The 20,327-nt window shown below is 39.9% G+C and overlaps 1 protein-coding gene across 2 annotated transcripts; it reads left to right on the plus strand.

Annotated features, from left to right (window-relative positions):
* The first annotated feature begins 3,046 nt into the window (after positions 1–3,046).
* On the plus strand, positions 3,047–16,452 carry Sam-S (S-adenosylmethionine Synthetase). 2 transcript variants are annotated; one of them, XM_076189395.1, is made up of 6 exons: positions 3,047–3,382; positions 4,370–4,570; positions 5,635–5,747; positions 11,512–11,678; positions 14,286–14,664; positions 15,333–16,452. In XM_076189395.1, the coding sequence occupies exons 1-6, from the start codon at positions 3,268–3,270 to the stop codon at positions 15,576–15,578; spliced, it is 1,221 nt and encodes a 406-aa protein (XP_076045510.1). In that variant the 5' UTR covers positions 3,047–3,267; the 3' UTR covers positions 15,579–16,452. The 2 variants fall into 2 exon arrangements, with proteins under 2 accessions (XP_076045510.1, XP_076045509.1); XM_076189394.1 differs by lacking the exon at positions 5,635–5,747 and adding an exon at positions 5,359–5,471 and having other exon boundaries at positions 3,048–3,382.
* Positions 16,453–20,327: the final 3,875 nt, after the last annotated feature.

The following is a 20,327-nucleotide window of genomic DNA, read 5'->3' on the forward strand; positions in this document are numbered from 1 at the left end:
TAGTGTTCCTTTCTTGTAGTTATAACTACAACAATGAATAAGATGAAATAAATTATAGAATATTTGGTCACTAATTCTCATTTTTTCATTGGTCTTTCCTGTAATTAATAAAATCAGAGATGATGGGAAAACATGAAAAATCACGAACCCAGTTATTCAAACACAGGAGCGTGGTTATGTGGGGGGTACTCCATCCATCGATATTCTAGAAAGTGTATTGGACCCAAAACATTTTCGAAAACACACACACACACACACACTCGGTGGCGCAGTTGGTAGAACGATGAACTACTAGCATGGTGGTGCGCGTAGTGCTTGGTTCGAATCCTGCCCAGGGCCGAAATTAATTTCGGTATAGCTGCGCTTCGGGTCGTTACTCTGACTCTCGTGGGCGTGTGTGTGTGTGAAAGGTCATAGCATTACCCATAGATCGGATCTACGAGCTCTGAGCTCTCTTCCAGGAGGGAAATAGCTGTCGATCACGAGTCGAACACGTGATCCAAAAGACCAAGTGAATAGTGAATACACACACATATATATATATATATACATATATATACATATATATATATATATATATATATATATATATATTCTGTTAAAAACGACAGCAAAAGAATTATTAATTAACTTTTTCCCGTGAGCTCTCAAGCTTGCGAGAAGTAGATTTCTGGTAGGGGGAAAGGGAGCAAATCAAATTTCCAAAACTCATAGGAAACACAAAAGTTATAATGAACACAAAAATACAGCACACAGTAAACAAAATACAAGAAATGAGTGCTGTATTTTTATGCTCATTATAACTTTTGTGTTTCCTATGAGTTTTGGAAATTTAATTTACTCCCTCTACGGAAAAAGTTAATTGATCATTCTTTTTCTGTCGTTTTTAACAAAATATGTCTTAGAGAGAATGTCCTGCCACGCTTCATCAATATATATATACATACACACATATATATATATGTATATATATATATATATATATATATATATATATATATATATATATGTGTGTGTGTGTGTGTGTGTGTGTGTGTGTGTGTGTGTGTGTGTGTGTGTGTGTCACAGAACCTCAGGTTTCATAATGTCTAAAATCTAGACTCTAGATAGCGTCGTATTTAGCACATACCGTCCCTGTGAATCTTGCCATACTTTATCAAGAGACATTAAAAATTTAGTTCTTAATCCAAAAGATTATCCAGACGAAAAACGTTAGTCATGTACAATATCTACATAGCGGGGACATAAAATATGCAATAAGCACTGCATGCAGACCCAAAATATCACTGAAATTAGTGATTTCTTTAAGCAGCTTAAACGGCTTCAGTCTCACCCTAACTCCATGCCCCCTTCTGCCCGTCTTACACTCCATCCTACCCCCGCCACTGTCACACTTGTATAATGTGTCTTGTTGTTTTTGACAACATTCCATCAATTTTCATCACTATTCTGAAACTAAAATTAAAATACAAAGTTAAAAGATAATGCCAAATCAGAAGGAACAGTTTTTTCAAAATATCTGCGAGTATTTACACTTTCGTGTGAATTCGGGATATACTGCGACATACACCCCCTTATCGACAAAATATTGCGTACCATACGCTGGCTTAGATGATGATATACTCAAAATTGAAACCATCACCGAACTCGAAACTAAGTATAGGTGAAGAAAAAGAGAGGGAATTCTACGGGTATAGCACCTTTCCTGTAAGTTTCAATTAGGTAAATCCACAATTGTAGGCACAACTATATTCTTCCACTGCAAAAACTACAATTACAAACAATTTTTAAACTAAAAGAAAAGTGAATGAAATATATGGGAAGTTATTGAATTTCCTCGGTTTTGTATATCACACAGGTACACATAAATACGTTTTACAAACGGATATGGAAAATAAAGTACAAAATTACTCACAACACATTGGTGTACAGAAGGATTACGCAATAATAAAGATAAAATTTAGACGCGCATCCACATAATCTTCGTAAAAATTAATCTAGAAAAGAATTTTTCATATTTGTAATCAACATTCTTCGTTTGTCTCGGACTTGTTTACTCAACTTGCGAGCGCCACTGATAAACAAGGTGAAACGTAGAGTGACGATGGGATTATCGTCATGGACAGTAGTTTAGTAGCGTTTCTATCCTGTAACAAATGGGTAGTTTATGCTATACACACTAATCAAAGTAGCCTGTATTGTAAATCCATAAAGTCCATACAAAGTTTGTGTTGGCACTTAACAAGGATAAAAAAAATCATGACATGATATTTATGCCTGAGGAAGAAAAATCGTTATCAACGGTATCAGTCATATTCAGTTTTCTCCACTCATCACTTTGAAGATTAAATGCAATAGGAGAAATAATATCGAAATAAGAAGAGAACAATGAAGACAACTTTCAATTGCAACTTCAACCGGCCAGTCCATCTCACTAAAAACAGTAACAGTGCAAATTAAGTCCTTTGTAGGCGTAATTTTCCATCCACCTCGATTCTAAATGCATTGCAATGAAATTGTGCAATTTATAATTTAATTCTGCCTCAGTTTATGTGCAGCTGTATTTGTGATTTCACATTTCTATTGTATCGACAGGCAACAGTTTGTTGACTCCAAATTGATGTGTTCGTGTTTGTTGAAATTCGAGTTATGTCCCCAACCCTCACAAACCCTGCGTCACACCGTGTGTAAGCCTGACCTTGAGATAAGTCTTCAATCTGATTGGTCATTTTCGTGGGCCTGGCCCTTCTGCTCCGCCCAGTTCTTCCACTTCAATGATGTTTCTTTGATTTGGCCCAATTTACCATTTTTTACAAAGATAATTGCTAAAGAACCACAAATCTTGGTAATTAATAATCACAACAGATGAATTCAGTCAGAAATTCTCCTTCATAATTGCTATACTAATGTGCACACCGCTCCTCATATATGTAAATACAATAATATTAGAAGAAATAATGTCCACCGCATATGGCAATACTCTTGTTTGTCGATTTCTGGCAACTATACTCTTCCGTGGCAAACATAAGAGGAGCATTTGACCCTCCTGCCCTCATCTTAGTACCCTACGAGCAAACAAGTCACACTTCAGCGACCACAAGTATCAAAGCTCCAGCAGTCCATCTATCCTGAAAAGAGGAAACATATACAATTGCTTAAACCTGGCGCTTCAACGTGTGGTGCTGATCACGTGACACATCGCGGGTATATAAGCTCGCTCAACGCTGTCTCTTCCTCTTTTCCACTCGCAACCCTAAGAGTAACACGATGCCCGAATCAGCCATGCACGCCAATGGCCTCCCGAATGGTGAAGGTGGAAGAGAAGCGACAAACCGGGAAACCTTCTTGTTTACCAGTGAAAGCGTTGGTGAGGGACACCCAGGTAAGTTGTTTTCTGTATTCCGTGGTAATTTAATGTTTTGTTGGTTGTTTATATATTGTATCTTATTATACTACCGATAGGCCCTAGCCAACTGTCAGGTTGGCAGACGTATGTGCTGGAACGCCAAGTGACAAGGAAAACGTATTATACTTCTATGGGATCCTCCTGAGTGATGAATGTCTGAGGAATTTTCAGAGGACGGCTGGAAAGTGTTTTGTTTACATGAAGCATGAGTAAGGGAGGGAGGAGTGGCAAACTGTTTACGTACGAAATTTGGCGCCGAATTGTTTCCCTCTGGTAATACTCTTACACGTGGAATGAAATGTATTTTAAGCATCAGATTATGCAATGGTGAATAATCGAAAAAAGTGGATTCGTGCAAATGAAACTTCAATCGAAATAGCTTGGAATTGCCGTGACTTTTGTTTGTGAACCAAGAAATCCATAATTCCGACATACTTCCCGTACGTGTTTGGGACGACATGCGAGGAAAATTGCAGGGTGTAGCCTACAAATTCTATTTATAAATTGGATAGTGTGAAATGCTTTTTGCCATTGTGGTTGGGAGATATATGTTTATAGCAATTGGGATGCTTGTATGTACCTATGACGTAATAGAAAATTGTATAATTGAACCGAGTGTAGTTCCTTTGTATTGAGCCCGTTCGATAGGTTCAACTTCCTTAAGGGCGAGATGATCCTGATCGATTAGATGTGATTAATTAATTGTATTTACTTGGTTGTAATCAGAGGGGGTTGTCAGTAGTTTGTATAGTTGTAAAGCTGTTTAGTGAAGTCTAAATTCTTGTTTTATCACAATTCTTTCCCACAAATATAGATAAATTAGAAGTGACGAGATCCGGATTAGATTTCTGTAATAGGTGTGAGCATATGAAAATGTAAATTTGTTTCTGGTGATGAATTTTAATTACGTTATTTTATATTTTTTGCAAATTGTGGAAACGAGTTTGACATTTTGTTCCGCAGATAAAATCTGTGACCAAGTAAGTGATGCAGTACTGGATGCCCATCTAGAACAAGACCCAGATGCCAAGGTTGCATGTGAAACATGTTCAAAGACTGGAATGGTGCTGGTGTGTGGAGAAATAACGTCAAAGGCTGTTGTCGATTACCAAAAAGTCATTCGAGATACCATCAAACGGATTGGCTATGATGATTCCAGCAAAGGTATGTTTAGTGATGTATTGTCAATAATAATTGTTGCCTCAAGATTCACTGACTTGAAACCTGTCGCCCAAGGGGCTAAGAGCAATCCTTAGACCTAGCCATGGATCATGGGGAAGGAAATTTGGCCTTGTCTCGGTGTTGGGTTATTGTGGGTCCATCTATCATTGGCTCGTAGTAGTAGTGAGGGACCCATTTACCAGTTGCCGTCAGCTCTTGTTTGATAACTTGGAGGAAATCCAGCCAAATTGGGAAATCTTGGGCACTGTTTAGATACTGCCAGCTTCTTGGAGCTAAGCCTTCTGATGAGGCGAGGGTATTATTGGGTTTGGAAATGGGCGGCAGGTATTGTTCATCTTGCAGAACCACTACTAATAAATACCAATTCTTGTTAGCATTATCTAGTTAATATGTAATGATAAGAAAAATGATAAATTAAGGAATTGAAAGTGGATTGGTTGAGAATATAGTAATTTGAAAGTAGATCATTAGATGGTATCATGGTAGCTTGAAAATAGATTAATTAAGAATAGATTGTATTTTGAAAGTAGAAAAAGAATAGATAAGTTCAAAGTATATATTTTGAGAATAGTTGTAAGCAGATCACTTTTAAAATTAATTGTAATAGTACAAAGTTTAACATAAAATTTTTGGTGTCTAATAATGAATGATCTTGTTGGGAGCACAGATTTGAATTTTAATGTAAAGATTAGAGGGCTTTGCTAAATGAACCACCCACTTGTGTAGCTAGTATTCTCAGCACCACACCCATTCAATTATGATTTGAATAGGGTTTGACCACCGGACTTGCAATCTGCTTATTGCCCTGGAACAACAGTCGCCAGAAATTGCTGGAGGTGTTCACATCAACCGTGCTGAGCTCGATGTCGGAGCAGGTGATCAGGTACTATACATGCTTTTTTTTTTTTCTTTTTTTAACTAAGATTTAATTCCAGGTGAAGTTTGCAGGTGGTGGAGGGGCTAATACCAATGGTATCTAACTTGTTCGTCGTAACCAAATTAAACTGGCATTGGCTGAAATCTGATTTGTTGTCATTTACTGGCAGGCTTTGATTATAAGACATGCAACGTGTTGCTGGCCTTAGAGCAACAGTGTGTTGAAATTGCTCAGGGTGTCCACATTAACCGTGCTGAGGAGGACGTTGGTGCTGGTGATCAGGTGAAGTTTGTAACAGTTCATAATGCATTGGTTAAGATTACTTGTGCTGTCATACGCATGTTAAGCATGAGTACAATTTTGTTTTTATCTAATTATGATAATCCCACCCATGCCCATGATATTGGGCAATATACCAGAGATGGTGTAATATATATATGAAAGGGAAGTACTCGACACAAAAGCACAAGTAATCTTTAACCATTTAACCTTTTAGCAGCTTGTGGTTTGTGTCGCTTCTGCTGAGCTTCCTTTCAAACCTTCTAGCAACAGTTGTCAACCTTCATTATAGATCCTTTATTAGTCGGTTACCTAGGAACCATAGGTATTCTACAAGCCCTGAGGCAACCAATTGATTTAATGTTAACATCTGCATCCATAGTTTAGGTGAACTAATATGCTTGCTTACTTAGCTCAAGAATTGTCTTGTAGTTTCATTATAGTGTGAGCATGTCTACTAGTAGTCATACCTCGTAATTTTCTTTCTTCCCCTCCATTATCTCTCCCCCTCTATTCCGATTTCTTTCTCTTCGCCACTCTCGCCTATTTCTCATTTCTATTCTTCTCTTCCACCCCATTTTTATGGTTTCGTTCATCTCCATCTGTCAAGACAAATAGGAGTCTTACCTGTATGTACCCAAAGGCATCTTCCCCCTTGTAAGGGAAGTAACAAGTCGCACACTCTCCATTCCACTCCCACCCGCCTTAGTTTTCCTTTTGTTTAGAAAACGTATTACCCTTTGACCAAGTAGGAAGCAATATGTGCAAAGATGCTATGCGAGATGAGGAGAGTGGGAGGGAACAAGAGAGGCAGTGAAGGGAAGACAGTCATGGAAGAGGAGGTTGTGAGGATTGGTTACAAAGTAAAATTAGAAAAGCACAGCAATGGAGAAACGAGAGCACAAGATGAGGGAGGTATAAAGGAGAGCATCTGTAAAATGAGGTACCGATTGACAGAATTTGAAAAGAACAAAAAAAGTGGAAGTGAAAAGAGGAAGGAGAGGAAAAAGTCAGAAGAAAAGGTAGTTCGTGCCAGGGGTGGGAGTGGGGAGGTTAGGACTTGAACCTGGTAACTTGAGTATGTATTTGCCCCCATAGCCCTCTATGCCACCGAGTCTGTAAATAATAATGGAAATGCAGGTCAAAGCTCCCAAACACGGCACCCTCAGCACAGAGCCAAGTAATAGATTTTTCAGACTTTTAGAAAATAAGTGTTTCTTGATGTTTGGAAGCCATTATAGCAATAATAGGGCTACAGAGGTATTTGAGATGCATGAGATAACAGTGGACCCCACACCACAGTATTGTCACAACAAACACGATCATGGCAGTACTAAGTGGCCATACTGGGAAATGTGATGCTGTATTTTTGATGTTCTGCTGGATATTAGAAGCCATGTAATTTTAGGGAGGAACATTTTTAGTGGACTGGGTACCAAGGTTGTTTAATGTGTCGGAAGGCTAGGGTAGTTTGTGTAGTTCCACGTTACAAAGGAAAAGGAGACAAATACTAATGTAGTAGCTTTAGGGCGATCAAAGCAAATTCACCACAGTTGTTGACTTATGTGGATAGGTTACTATGGTAGGTAAAACAAAGGTTGATGGACAGTGGTTTAGAGAGGCTGAAAGGGGAGGGAATTGGGTGGTGAACCAGTTGTTTATGGACATCGCTGCTTGAGGATAGGTCAGGAAGCTCTGAGACAGCTTGTAGCATTTGAATGTATGTGAGGAGAAATTTGAAAGGAAATTTTGGTGAAAGTAAGAAAATATACAATGAAATAGTGTGGCAATGAGTTGGAGATAAGTTTCAAGGGAGAGAGGCTAGAGAAAGTGAAGAATAATGTATTTAAAGTCCTAAAAGGGTGGGAGTGGAGGTGAATTATAGAGTAAGGGAGGCAAGTAATGTCCTAGAATGAAAAGTGTGGCATGAAATAGTATCTGGGGATGAATGCAAAGAAAATTTACGAAGTTGTGATTGTAGATTGCCATGTAATAAAGCGAACATAATCCAGCTTCATCTGTGGAAGTCTTGTAGTAAGGCACTGATTCTTGCACAGACAGTGGACAAAGGATGTGGATGACCCTTTATCCATAAGGAGTCGAGATAAACCTGTCCCTTACCACTCCTGATCCCCTGTATTGAGGGGTAAGGAAGGCAATCGCCATTTTTGTAGTAGATGATTAAATGGGGTAGACTGAGAGATAAGGTTCCTCCACTTCTTATTTTTCTCCAGTGGAATTTGAGGCCTATGTGGGCCTGATAGGACTAACCAGAAGCCTAGTAAATGTTTCCCAAGTGTATGGATGTGGTACAATAAGAGCAAAAGGGAAATTAATTTCAGTATGCTTGTGAGAAGTAATTTGGATGTGGGTTGGTGCAAGAGGTAAACGCAAGGGTAATGGGCCAGGGATTGGAGATGGTTAAAGAAAATGGGAAATGAGCCAATTGTTTGGTGACAACACTGCACGTGTAGGAGGCTCAGAGGAGGGATTAAGGAAGTTAGTGACTAAGGTTGGGAAGGTTGTGAAAGGAGGAAGTTGTCGGTAAAAGTAAGGTGATGAGGTGTACAAAGGGAGAGGATGGCAGCAACTTGGAAGGGATTATTAAGGGAGAGAGACTGGAGGAAGTAGATAGCTTTAGATACTTGGGTGCGGATGTGGCAGGAAAAAGTGGATTAGAGGTAGAATGTAGATTGAGAAAAGCAAGCAAGTAAGTGTATTGGGGGATTAAAGTGTAACAAGATAGTCATTTGGGAATAGATGCTAAAAGAAGTTTGTATGAAGGAATGATTGTGCCATCAGCACTGTATGGGGCAGAAATGTGGTACGTAAGAGAGGAAGAGTTAAAATGTGCTTGAGATGAAATGCCTGAGAAGTATAGTATGGGTTACTAGGCTGGATAGTGAGAAACAAGGAGGAGAGTGGGTGGTGGAAAGGAAGTAGGGAGATATGGTTGATGAAAGAGTATTGGGATGGTTTGGACATGGGGAAAGAATGAAGAAAGGTTAGTAAAAGAGGTGTAGAAGGTGGAGGTGGAGGGCATGAACATGAGGGGGTGACCAAGGATGAGATAGATGGATGGATGGGGTAAAAGTGGCATTGGAAAAGAGGGAATGTCTGTAGAGGAAGGAAGGGAGAAGGCATAAGATAGGGGTGAGTGATGCATGGAAGAAAGTGGGTGGGGAATGGGGGGCAATGAAGTATGGGCGAGTAATATTTTGACATGGCCCAAAGGAATTTCTCCCCATCTTCTCTTTTTCTGTATGAAGGGACGGAGAGGGATCTGTGTCGCCAATTAAATGCTGTGGATGTGCTGTCAGGAGCCAAGAAAAGAGGGAGGGAGTGGTGGAGTATGAGAGTGGAGTATGTGGGGATGAAATGGGTGGGAGTGGCTTTATGCCTTTTATTTTGGTTACCTCTTTTGTAAGGGGGTGGGGGAGCTGTTTGTATATGTATGTATAACCATGAATAAAAATTTGAAGTTGAAAGATAGGGTCAAGTGTGGTAGGAAAGGTGTTGGAAATGATAAGTGGGTGAAGGAGAGGAGTGGCAATCAATCAATCCATTGCCCTTGGAGTGACACTGTTGGTAAATGAAAAAATAGGCAAGTGCATGATAGTGAAAGGAAATATCCTTAGATAATGTGAGTGAAAGTGGTGGGAAATGTACATTTTTGGAAGTGTACAGTGGATGTCCCAGATGGTGAGAAGTGAAAGGTGGATGGCTTTTTTGACTGATTTAGATGTGTTGAGAATTTTGGTAAGAATGTAAATGTAGTGTTGCTGGGATCTTCTAGAATAGAAGATGAGCCAGTAAATAGAGAAACTGTTCTCAAGGTGTTGACCAGGGAAACTGTATATGATGGAGTCAACGACGCTAAGATTGGTCAGGATGTGAAAAATGTACATGGATGTGCTGGAAAAACATTGATCAGTTATGTAAAAGGTACAATGCTGAATAGGTAGTACTATTGAGGGAATATATGGTGTAACTTCCTCCGTTATGATGGGTAAGAGTAAAATGAATGAAAAGGTCGTGGGTTTTGGGTTTTGTTGTATGCCTGGCTATATCACCATTGGAAATGGAGTTTCAGTTGAAAAAAAAAAAAGTGCCACAAGGATCCTGAACATGAGTCCTCAACCTCTCAGCTATATGAAGACCCTGCAATCTAAGGGGTATGGGAAGAATGGGACAAGTTTCTTCACCTCTTTTATATTCCAAACTGTAGTGACACTTGCTAACAGACTGTGCAGATGTCAGGATTCCCACAGCCTTAATTCCATTTTCTTCCACGTATATTCTTAATTGCCGACATTGTGTACCAACATGATGGTTCCTTTCCCTCTTGATCCGAAAGTTGTCAAAGATTTTCCTCTGCCTTTGGATGTCTTGGTGAACAAATTCACTTAGTTTCACCCATCCAATCTCCTAATTCTTCCTCTTGGTGATCTCCGAATGCCTCGTTTTAGTATCTACATGTACACCTTCCTGCACATCCCATTTTGTTCAGAGATGGGCTTTCTCTCTGAATGATAGATACCACATTCTATGTGCACCCTTGATGTAATGCACCAGTTACTATAGTTTGAATTTTGGTATCACAGGAAACTTGATATTCAAGTTTTTAATTACTTTGATCACAAATGAGTTTCCCAAAGGCATGTGTACAAGGTGATGGGAGTCTTGCACAATATTAATGAGGTGAGTATGTTCCAATGTCTTCTTTGGTCAACTGTTGAGCATGACCTGTCTGCAGATGCGTCTTGTCCAGTTGTCTGTTCAGTTCCATCATCATTTTTGCTGCTGCGACGCCTATGGGCCCCCATCATCTTGATACTCGCCATAATCTATGGTCACTTAATTCATCATTGTATCATCCACTTGTTCAGAAGTTTGTAACCACAAACCTCCCCATTGTTCTTAACTTTCTACAGTGTTACCACATCAACTTCCTTGTTCATTTAGCAATTTTTTAAATGCTGATTAACAGTAAGAATGGATGGATGTAGATATCTTTGGATGATGCAAGAATCGGTGCCAAGGAAACTACAGGGAACTGCTGAATGAAAGAAAAAGAAACGACTAACAATGTCGATTAGTCTGCTTGCATCTTGGTTATCAGCATGTCCTGGGTACATGGTATATCTTGTCCCTTCATCCACTCCAGTTTGTGCATGTACCTGCACAAGCCTTTTAGCTATCTAAATAAAAGAATGTATATAATATATATATATATATATATTTTGGCTCTTACAATTAAGGTTACCAAAAGCTTTCCAACCAGATTCATCTGTATGCAACACGAGAGCGGATGATGAATTGCATCGCAATTTATCCCCTTCATCTGTTTGCCTGTCTTTTTTATTCTTTTTTATTTTGTTTGCATTGTGGAATTTAATAACTTTTTATTAAATTTACTCATTCTGGCTCCAGACATACAGGATATCCTTTCAAGACTGCTTTTGTTTCCTGTTAATACCTATGTATTTTGGTTTTGTGCATTGTCTTGGGCCCAGGGATGACTCTTCATCCATAAGGAGCCAAGACAAAAGGGAAAACAAATGTGTAGGATGGGTACATGCCATATTTGGCTACATCCCTTATAACAAGAAGCCCTTATAAGGGGTTAGAGGACCTTGTTATATAGATGTAACTGGGTAACCTTCATTGAAACGTTGTTGGTTGGAGGAGGTAGGTATTTTGACTTGATTTATACATATAAAGCAATATGAAAAGAAGGTTAATTAGTACATTTTTTTCTCTTTAGGGATTGATGTTTGGCTATGCAACTGATGAAACAGAAGAATGCATGCCTCTTACCATATCTCTTGCACATCGCCTGAACCAAAAAATTGCAGAGCTTCGACGTGATGGAACCTTTTGGTGGTCGAGGCCAGACACTAAGACCCAAATCACCGCAGAATATTACTTTGAGTAAGTCTTTATAGCTGTGTATGAGAGGTTGTGCAGTGTCAAAATATTTCACTTTCTTTGTACAGGTTTCCCCCTCTTTATGATTGGGTTACTTTCCTGAAAACCAGATCAAATAACGAACAGTTGGGTAGCGAACTTGAGTGTTGATAGGATTTGATTTAATGGGGAGAGTAGCCTTGGCCTAGCCTATCTTAGATGTATAACACTTTTCCTTGCCATCCAAAGAGGTAGTGTTATTGACGTTATTTTTTATACAGTTGTTTCCTCAGTAGGCTTGTATCCACTGGAAAGAGAAGATACTCTAGAAAGCCGCTAGTTACCCGATCCCACTGGACGGAAGAGCACCAGACATAGACTGGAAAGGTGGTGGAGGGGAGTCCATATTAGCTAATGTAGGGCAAGCGGGGTGGGAGGGAGCAGCAGGTTTGAAGAAGGTGGAAATGTGGTTTTATTTCTGTAGACCTTGAAGGCTTACTCCACATTATAGGCAATTGATCCACTTTGTGCTGGGTTTGGGTCCCTTTCCTTTAATTTTTCAAGGATTGCATCTAGGCCAGAGAATTTTGCAAAGTGGTTTCATGGTGAGGCCTTGATGGAGTGCATCGTCATCAACATGAGATGTCATTCTTGTTCCAACTCCATCAGATCTTCATTGTTGAAGCCAGCCATATGCAAGAGCCTGATGGTGTCCTTACAAATGGGTGCTACATCACTAAACCCAATGAAGTCGTCAGCTGGCTCGACACACTGGCCACAATTTCTTCCATTTGTTGTTTTTTCTGTCACCTTCCATGCTGTATTGATATTGTCAATGGCCTTCTTGATATAATTGGACCAGAACTGCTTGACTGTTGGTTTGTCTAGGCTGTTGGTCATGTTAATCAGCTGACTCATTGTGCGGTGCTGGTAATATGCCTTGAAAGTGGCAATTATCTTTGGTCCATGAGCTGGTTGAGTACTGTCATGTTTTTGGGCAGAAACGTCACCAATGTTGTCTGCCCAATCTTCCATGGTTGTTGGGTGGCTTGGGGCATTGTCAACCAGCAGGAGGAAATGATTGGCAATGTTTTCTTTGGCAGCATAGTCATGCAGTGCAATGGACAAATAATTTGCAACATAATGCTGGTTCATAGAAGATGTTATCCAGGCCTTCTTGTTGGATTTATATATCACTGGGAGATATTTTTTCACATAAAGTGACCTTGGGTTTTCACAGCAGTAAATCAGTAAAGGCTTCAGCTTCAGGTCCCTGGCTGCATTACAACCTTAGCAATAAAGGTTCTGGATGACATTTTCTTCCAATACAGGCCTGTCTTGTTGTAGTTTATCACCTGTTTGGCACTGTAGCCACACACTTTAGTGTGTTTTTTTCAGTGTTGATATGAATGCTGCAACGGCAGTCTCATAAGAACTTGCTGCCTCGCCAGTCATCTTGATGTTGTGTAGGGCTGCTTGGGCTTTAAAACTGTCAAACCAACCCTTACTGACACTGAAAGTTGACCCATCCTTAATTTCGTATCCTTTATGTAGACCATTATAAATTGAGAGGGCTCTTGTTGTCACAAGGGAGGTACATACATACATATTCCAAGGGCTTTTTCCCCCTTACAAGCCCCCCAAAAATAGCATAGAAACCACTCCCACCCATTCCATCCCCTACATACTCCTCCTCTTTACCCTCTTCCAACAAAGGAGGTAGAAAGAGAATTGCTGCCGCGAGACAGCCGTAAGTCTCCATCTCCTCCATTATTGGTTCCGTCTACCTCATCAGCATCTTTGCCATTAATGTAGAAACTGTTTCGTTAGCTTTTTTTTTTTTTTTTTTTTACACTGTCTCCTTGTTTGGTTATTGAGGAGACGGTTGACTGGGGCAACTGCATGATTCTGACGATGGAGTTAGCTCCTTTGCCTCCCACATGGCACTTACCATTTCCAACAGAAGTCTTCCTCTGTCTTTTGGGCTTTATTTCTCCAGTAATAATTGCTGCAGGTCGCTTAGAAGCCATCACATTATGTATTACTCTCGTAGAAGCAACGGTGAATGTGAAATAGTAACACGAAACACACACTGATACACGGGTTGAAGGAGTAAACAACTGAAGAAAGAGCAGGAACAAGTTTCGATGGGTGGCACTATAATCATGGTGCATTTGTTTACTGACGAGTTAAACGCCATATGAGGACAGCCTTTATTTGTACGACGTCTTGCTTATTACAGCTTTTTCAAGTACAAGTTGAGATACACATGCTTGAGGTTGTACTTGAAAAAACTGTAATAAGCGAAACGTCGTACAAATAAAGGCTCCCCCACATATGGTGTTTAACTCGTCAGTCTTGTCGGCAACTACCACTTTCATGAAAAGCATTTCTTTACGGTTTGGTGATGGTATAATCGAGTGCCTACATAAAAAAAACGAGTGGCATAAATTCATAAGGATCGTATATACAAAATATAGGATATCGAACCATTGAATAGCAAGGGAAACTTGTATAAAGTATTGTAGTGTTAAGAATTAAGGTCTTTATGATGGACTGCAATTTGTGTGTATCATGTGAAAGTATTGGGATTGGGGAATGCAAAATAACAGATGGATTCTTGCATTGCAGAAATGGTGCCGCAATCCCGATCAGAGTACACACTGTAGTAGTGTCAGCACAGCATTCAGAGAAAATATCTTTGGATCAACTACGGAAAGAGATTATGGAAAAAGCTGTCAAGGTGGTGATCCCTGAAAAATATTTAGATGACAGCACTGTATACCATATTAACCCATGTGGAGAATTCATCATTGGTGGACCTCAAGGTGACGCTGGGCTCACTGGGCGCAAGATTATTGTCGACACATATGGTGGTTGGGGTGCTCATGGAGGTGGAGCCTTCTCTGGCAAGGACTACACTAAAGTTGATCGTTCAGCTGCTTACGCTGCGAGATGGGTTGCAAAGTCTCTCGTCAAGAATGGCCTCTGCAGGCGGTGCCTGGTACAGGTACGTACATCATCATTTTATTCAGAAGTTCTAAAAAGTTAAGATGAAAGAGTATTGGGATGGTTCTGACATGGAAAGAATGAGTGAAGAAAGATTAGTAAATTGTGTAAGGGAGAGGTGGATAGTGAACTTGAGGGAGCAATCAAGGATGAGATGGATGGATGGATAGGGTGAAAGGGGTTTTGAGCAAGAGGGGAATGTCTGTTGAAGAAGGAAGGGAGAAGGCAGGAGATGCAGGTGAGTGGCTGGGTATAGATGATAATGTGGTGCAAATAAGGAAGGGAGGGAGCAGGGGGTGGTGGGGGGAGCAAGGAGTGATTGTGTGAATTGTATCTTGATGCAGTCCAAAGGGATTGCTCCATGTCTTCTCTTTTCTACATGAGGGGACAGAGAAGGGGGAAGCAGCTTTGTTGTGGATGTGTTGTCTTGCTGCATTGCTTTTGATCCAGGGCAGTGGGCATGATACAGAGAAGACCCATCCTCCATGGGGAGTTAAGATGAGAGGGAAGAAAGGGTGATGAGTGAGAATGGTACATACTTTCTGACTAGGCTATCCCCCTTTTAAGGGGGAAAAGCCTTTGTTGTATGGATAGGTCACTTCTAATAAATGTCTTCTTGCACAAGTCTGAGATGGTGCACAACTTTACTTGACTGTTCTTCTGTTGCAGGTATCATATGCTATTGGTGTGGCAGAACCTGTTAGTATCAGCATTTTCCACTATGGTACTTCAAAGTACACTTCAAGTCAGCTCCTTGAAATTGTCAATCAGAACTTTGACCTAAGACCAGGACGTATTGTCAAGGATCTGGGGCTGAAACAGCCCATTTACAAAAACACTTCTTGCTATGGTCATTTCGGAAGAAATGAATTTACATGGGAAAAACCAAAACTATTGACTATTCCAAAATTTTAAGTTTGATATCAACACTTTTTAGAATGTAAGAAGTGCATTTATGAACCCTTACTAGTGAAACCTGTTCTCCTGGAATGGGAGAATGTGTTTGTCTGGTTTGGGTGACTGAGTAGATTAGGACCATATTGTTGGAGCAATGTACCAGGTACTTTACATAGTTTGGAGCACTGCCGTGAGGCATGGCGTGCATGGCGGCACGTGAGGCCTTGTTCAGGCCTGTATTTTTTGTTTTTGTTTTTGTTTTGTTTTGTTTTTTATGGCTAAATGCCGCACAGACCACTAGGCCTGGGTTAGGGTAAGACCCCCTCCAGAAGAATCACAGTGTCAGGAGAACACAGACGATGGCAAAGTTCCCTTGCCTGTGTTCTCTTTTTGCTGCAAATGTGTAGGAAAAGCAAGATTTTCCCCTAGAGTTTTACATGGAGCTTACACATTTGTGTTGTGTTTACGAAGATTCTAACGGAAAAGAGCATTTCCCTAAACACTCCGATTCTCCTTGATGGGTTGTTGTGCACCAGTCATAGCACTACATTCTTGTCCTAATCCTGCACTTTCGTCATAAGATTTTAATACCAACAACCACAATGTATGAGGATGTGCTTTGTATTTATTACATTGAATGTATACACGGATGTATAATTTTAGAACTAAGAATCACGTGCATTTCATTGTCCTGTAAATTGCAAGGTTTTATTTTGCCATTATCTTGCTTTTTTTCCTATAATACAAAGATTACATATACTCCCTTTTTAATAATTCAAGGACCATTATTTCAACTTCAATTCCCCCAACCTTGAGTAAAATGTGATGTTCAGAAACTTAAATAAAGGGAAGTCTGTATGTGCAGTTCTTCCACAAGACTGTTATTCTTTAAGTGAAGTACTTTTCTTTGTATGGATGTTGTGCCTTACCTGACAAACAAGTTTGCTTAATACTGTTGCACAATTTGTAGAATTTAGTGTTTTTTTATTCACCCAAAAGCAGGGCAAGTCAGACTTATAAGAAGGCCTAGATTTATAGACCCACTTTAGGTTGAATGTCTGCTCCATGTGCGAATAAGATTTTGTGGTTTGCCACAATTGCCAATACAATGTGCAACAGTATTGGAAAAGGTTATTACATACAGAAGTAATGGCACTTCTTTGATTAAACACTGCCAGGGGTAATGTTTAATAGCAATTGGAGAATACACAAACATGCACACTGAAAATATATATACATACACAAAAATACATGCACCAAAAGACCTTCCACTCCATGTAAATTGCATGGTGGGTCAGCCTATTTCATGTCTTGCCTTCATCCTTCCATATATGACACTCCCTCGATTCGCCCCATCCAATCACCTCTACCTTCCCTTCTTTTGGTTAATCTTCACTTGTTCTTTCCATGTGTCTAAACCATCCAAGTTTTCCTTCATCCCCTATCTGCCAGCCCTTTCTTCCTCTCATATTTTTACATCCTCTCCATCCCTGTAACCTCCACTGTACTTCATAAATTTTATCCCAGTGCTGTACCCCCTATTCAAGTACACATTGAACAATCAGTGACATTGCACAACCCTGGATTAGCCCCACCTTCAATATTCCCTACCCTAACACAAGCACAAGCTGTACTAACATAAAAGCTCAACCACACTTAACAGCCTTTTCCCTATTCCATACATCTGCAACAGGTCCTGTAATGCCTTTCATATGGCCTCTCCAAATCCATAAAAGCCCAAAAGACATAATTACCTTTTGCCAAAAACTTACTATGAAACTTTTATCCACACCTTCTTCCTTACCTAAACCCACACTCCTCAGCAATTTGAATGAATGTGAAATTCATGTCAAGCTACCAGAAGCTGTACTGGTATGGTCATTCAGTATCGTTTAGGAGTGCTTGAAGTTTAGGACAGAAAGAATTCATACTTTGGTACACTTTTATTTTTAAATTTCATTTGGAATGCTGAAATTGTACTTTGACTCGGCTGTCTACTGCAACTGTTTAGCAGACCCCAGCCCAAGTTGTGGTTGACTGGATTTGTCAAATATTTGGAATTGATCTGAGACTACCTAGTTGAAAGTTCTTAGTTGTTTACACAACTGGGCTTTAATAAAATTGTCAAAGCAATAGAAATTTCACATCCCATGAACTATCATTTAACAGTGGATTCTAAATCTTCAAGGCAATGTTGGACTATATGTGTGTGCTTTTACTCTTTAATTTCATGAGTTTAAGGTGTCACAGATGAGCGTTATTATTTGGAGATGTTCAGTGCACTACAAATGCAGTTCCTCGATAACCTTCATGGATTACTTTTGGATAAATTATTTTTTGCCCAACTGAATTCTAGAGCCAGTTTCAGAAATTTGGATTGGTTTGAAAGACTTGCATCAGCATTTGAAATGTGAAAATGCTGTATCTTGGGTACCATCCAATCCAAATGCTATTTCTTACACAAGTGACTTGTGGGCGAAATCGGTGGTTGCAACAGCCTGGGAGCCATGGGTCTTTTACAAGAGACCTGGGGCAATGGATTGACTGGTACAATCCAATCTTGATAATTACTGGGGTGGTTCATTGAGATGGGGAACCTCTTCAACCCTCCCCCCTTCCTTTTTTTTTTTTGGTGGGGGCTAATTAGGTTGGTATCAATTGGCAATTCAATTTAGTTTATTGTACTATAAAACATTTAGTGTGCTAGAAGGCGAGGGCAAGTAATACTGTGGCACATCTGTACTCGATCTTTTGGTTTGACGATACCTTGCAAACTCCTATGTGGGTGGTCCCACTGTCTCATCCTCTCATAGTCAGGTCTCAAGTTAATCAGTGGACAAGGTCCATGTCAGGTGGATAAACAAGTAAAGTGCCACTTGATGGCAAGGCAGGTATTATGTTGGTACCATTGAGTACATCCAGATTTGACATGATCTTCCACTTTGGATTTGTGCCACGTTTATGAAGAAGAGCGTGAAGGGCCTACATCAGGTGTGAAGCTGCAGCCAAAGTAGCCATCTTTTGTGTGCTTGGGACTGTTGAAGCAGGTAACTGTCACTACTGGGAATTGGAGAGAAGTGCAGGATTCAAACCCACAACTAAGCAAATACAAGACCAGCACACTTAAGATTATGCCACTATACTCATTGCATTGAGAAATGGCCGTTAGGGTGGAGCACTGGGAGTCCCCCTGTGTTGCCACATATAATTATTTTATAATCTTATTTTATATCTTTATAATGTTGCCACATATAATTGTATTATAATTTTTTGTCACACCACCACCGAGGTAAATATCAAAGCGATGTTTTCTATACAAAGGTTTTGTTTCGAGTCATAGACATGGCATATGAGCAAGAGAGCGACGTTGCCACTACATCTATTCTCTGACCCCGCCCCCCTCACACTGTATTCAGTGTGAGCCATGCGGGCCGTGTTATCTGTGGAGATGTGGCACCACCGGGAAATCTCCTAACCCCTCCTTAGCGGTCACTTCTCGTTGCGCTGATTATAGTGTACATTTATGGGTTACCAGTTTATCATGCATGTCTAAAGGGGTTAATAACAAGTCCCTACAAAATGATCTCCCTGTTGTGCATCATTCAGACCCATCATTTTCATCTATTTGGTCCCATGATCTGTGTGAACTTATAAATCCTCCACTTTTTCACACAAGGATAGCTTACAATTGGTAACTGCTTCCCTCTTACTACTACAAGTACATGATGTAGAAAGTTACACTAAAACAATACAAACAACAGTCCAACATTAATTTTTTGACAGACCTATAGGAGGGCCTAAGAAGTGTTGCCAGTTACTCTGGGGGCTGCAGGTTTCAAATCTATAAAACCTAAAGCAACAGTTACTATTTTATTTTTGTTGCCTATGGCGCAACAAATGTCATTTTCATTCCTGATGTTTTGCACATTCTCTTGTACTTTAATATGGTGGGCTTGTTGGCTTGGCATCTACTTGGTGACTGCCCATTGCAGCTCTTTAAGCAAAGTGTCTAGTGTGGACTTCACATTACTAAAGACAGTATTCCATTGTTATTACTTTCCCATTTACTCAAATTTTATGCTTGCCCACCAAGCATGTGCTCTAACAAGGTCATTCTGGTTAAGTACTCCAGCGTTCTTTGGAGATCTTTACAATAAATCTAAGTGTTCACAGATATTTTAACTAGCTATAGTATCCTTTTTACCAACTGTAATGAAATTGATTAATCATGTATAGGCAAGTGTTCACGTATGAAAACCTCATTTCCCATATATAAGGGAGTAGCAGTCAAAGCTCTCACCCAATATATATGTACATGCATCAAAAGGCCTCTTACCTATTATTGTTTAAGGAAGGTAGCCAGCCAAGGTATGTACCCATCCTTCAATTATCCAACACCCATTAATGGCTCCTTCACAGCAAGGTTGACCAGCCAATTATACCCCCACTGCTTCATTACAAAGCAACCCTCCCTCTTTGTCCATTCATGAATGGAGAAAATAAGAAATCCCTTGATCACATTAATTTCCCATCCATTCGCAACCACTTTCCTTTACCCCTTCCTGCTCAACATTCCCCTTATGCTCAAGGACCCCTTTACCACATCCATCCATCTCATTTTTCAGTCTTCCTCACAAGTTCACTCCATCTCCTTAATTTCCACATTATTTTGTCTTTCTTCACTCGTTCTTTCCATATGCTTAATCCATTCAATTTTTTTTTTATCAACACTATCTGCTTCACCTTTCTCTTTCCAACCTTATAACC

Source organism: Oratosquilla oratoria, chromosome 8 (genome assembly GCF_046742065.1).
Source record: "Oratosquilla oratoria isolate Oo_2021 chromosome 8, ASM4674206v1, whole genome shotgun sequence".
Lineage (NCBI taxonomy): Eukaryota > Metazoa > Arthropoda > Malacostraca > Stomatopoda > Squillidae > Oratosquilla > Oratosquilla oratoria.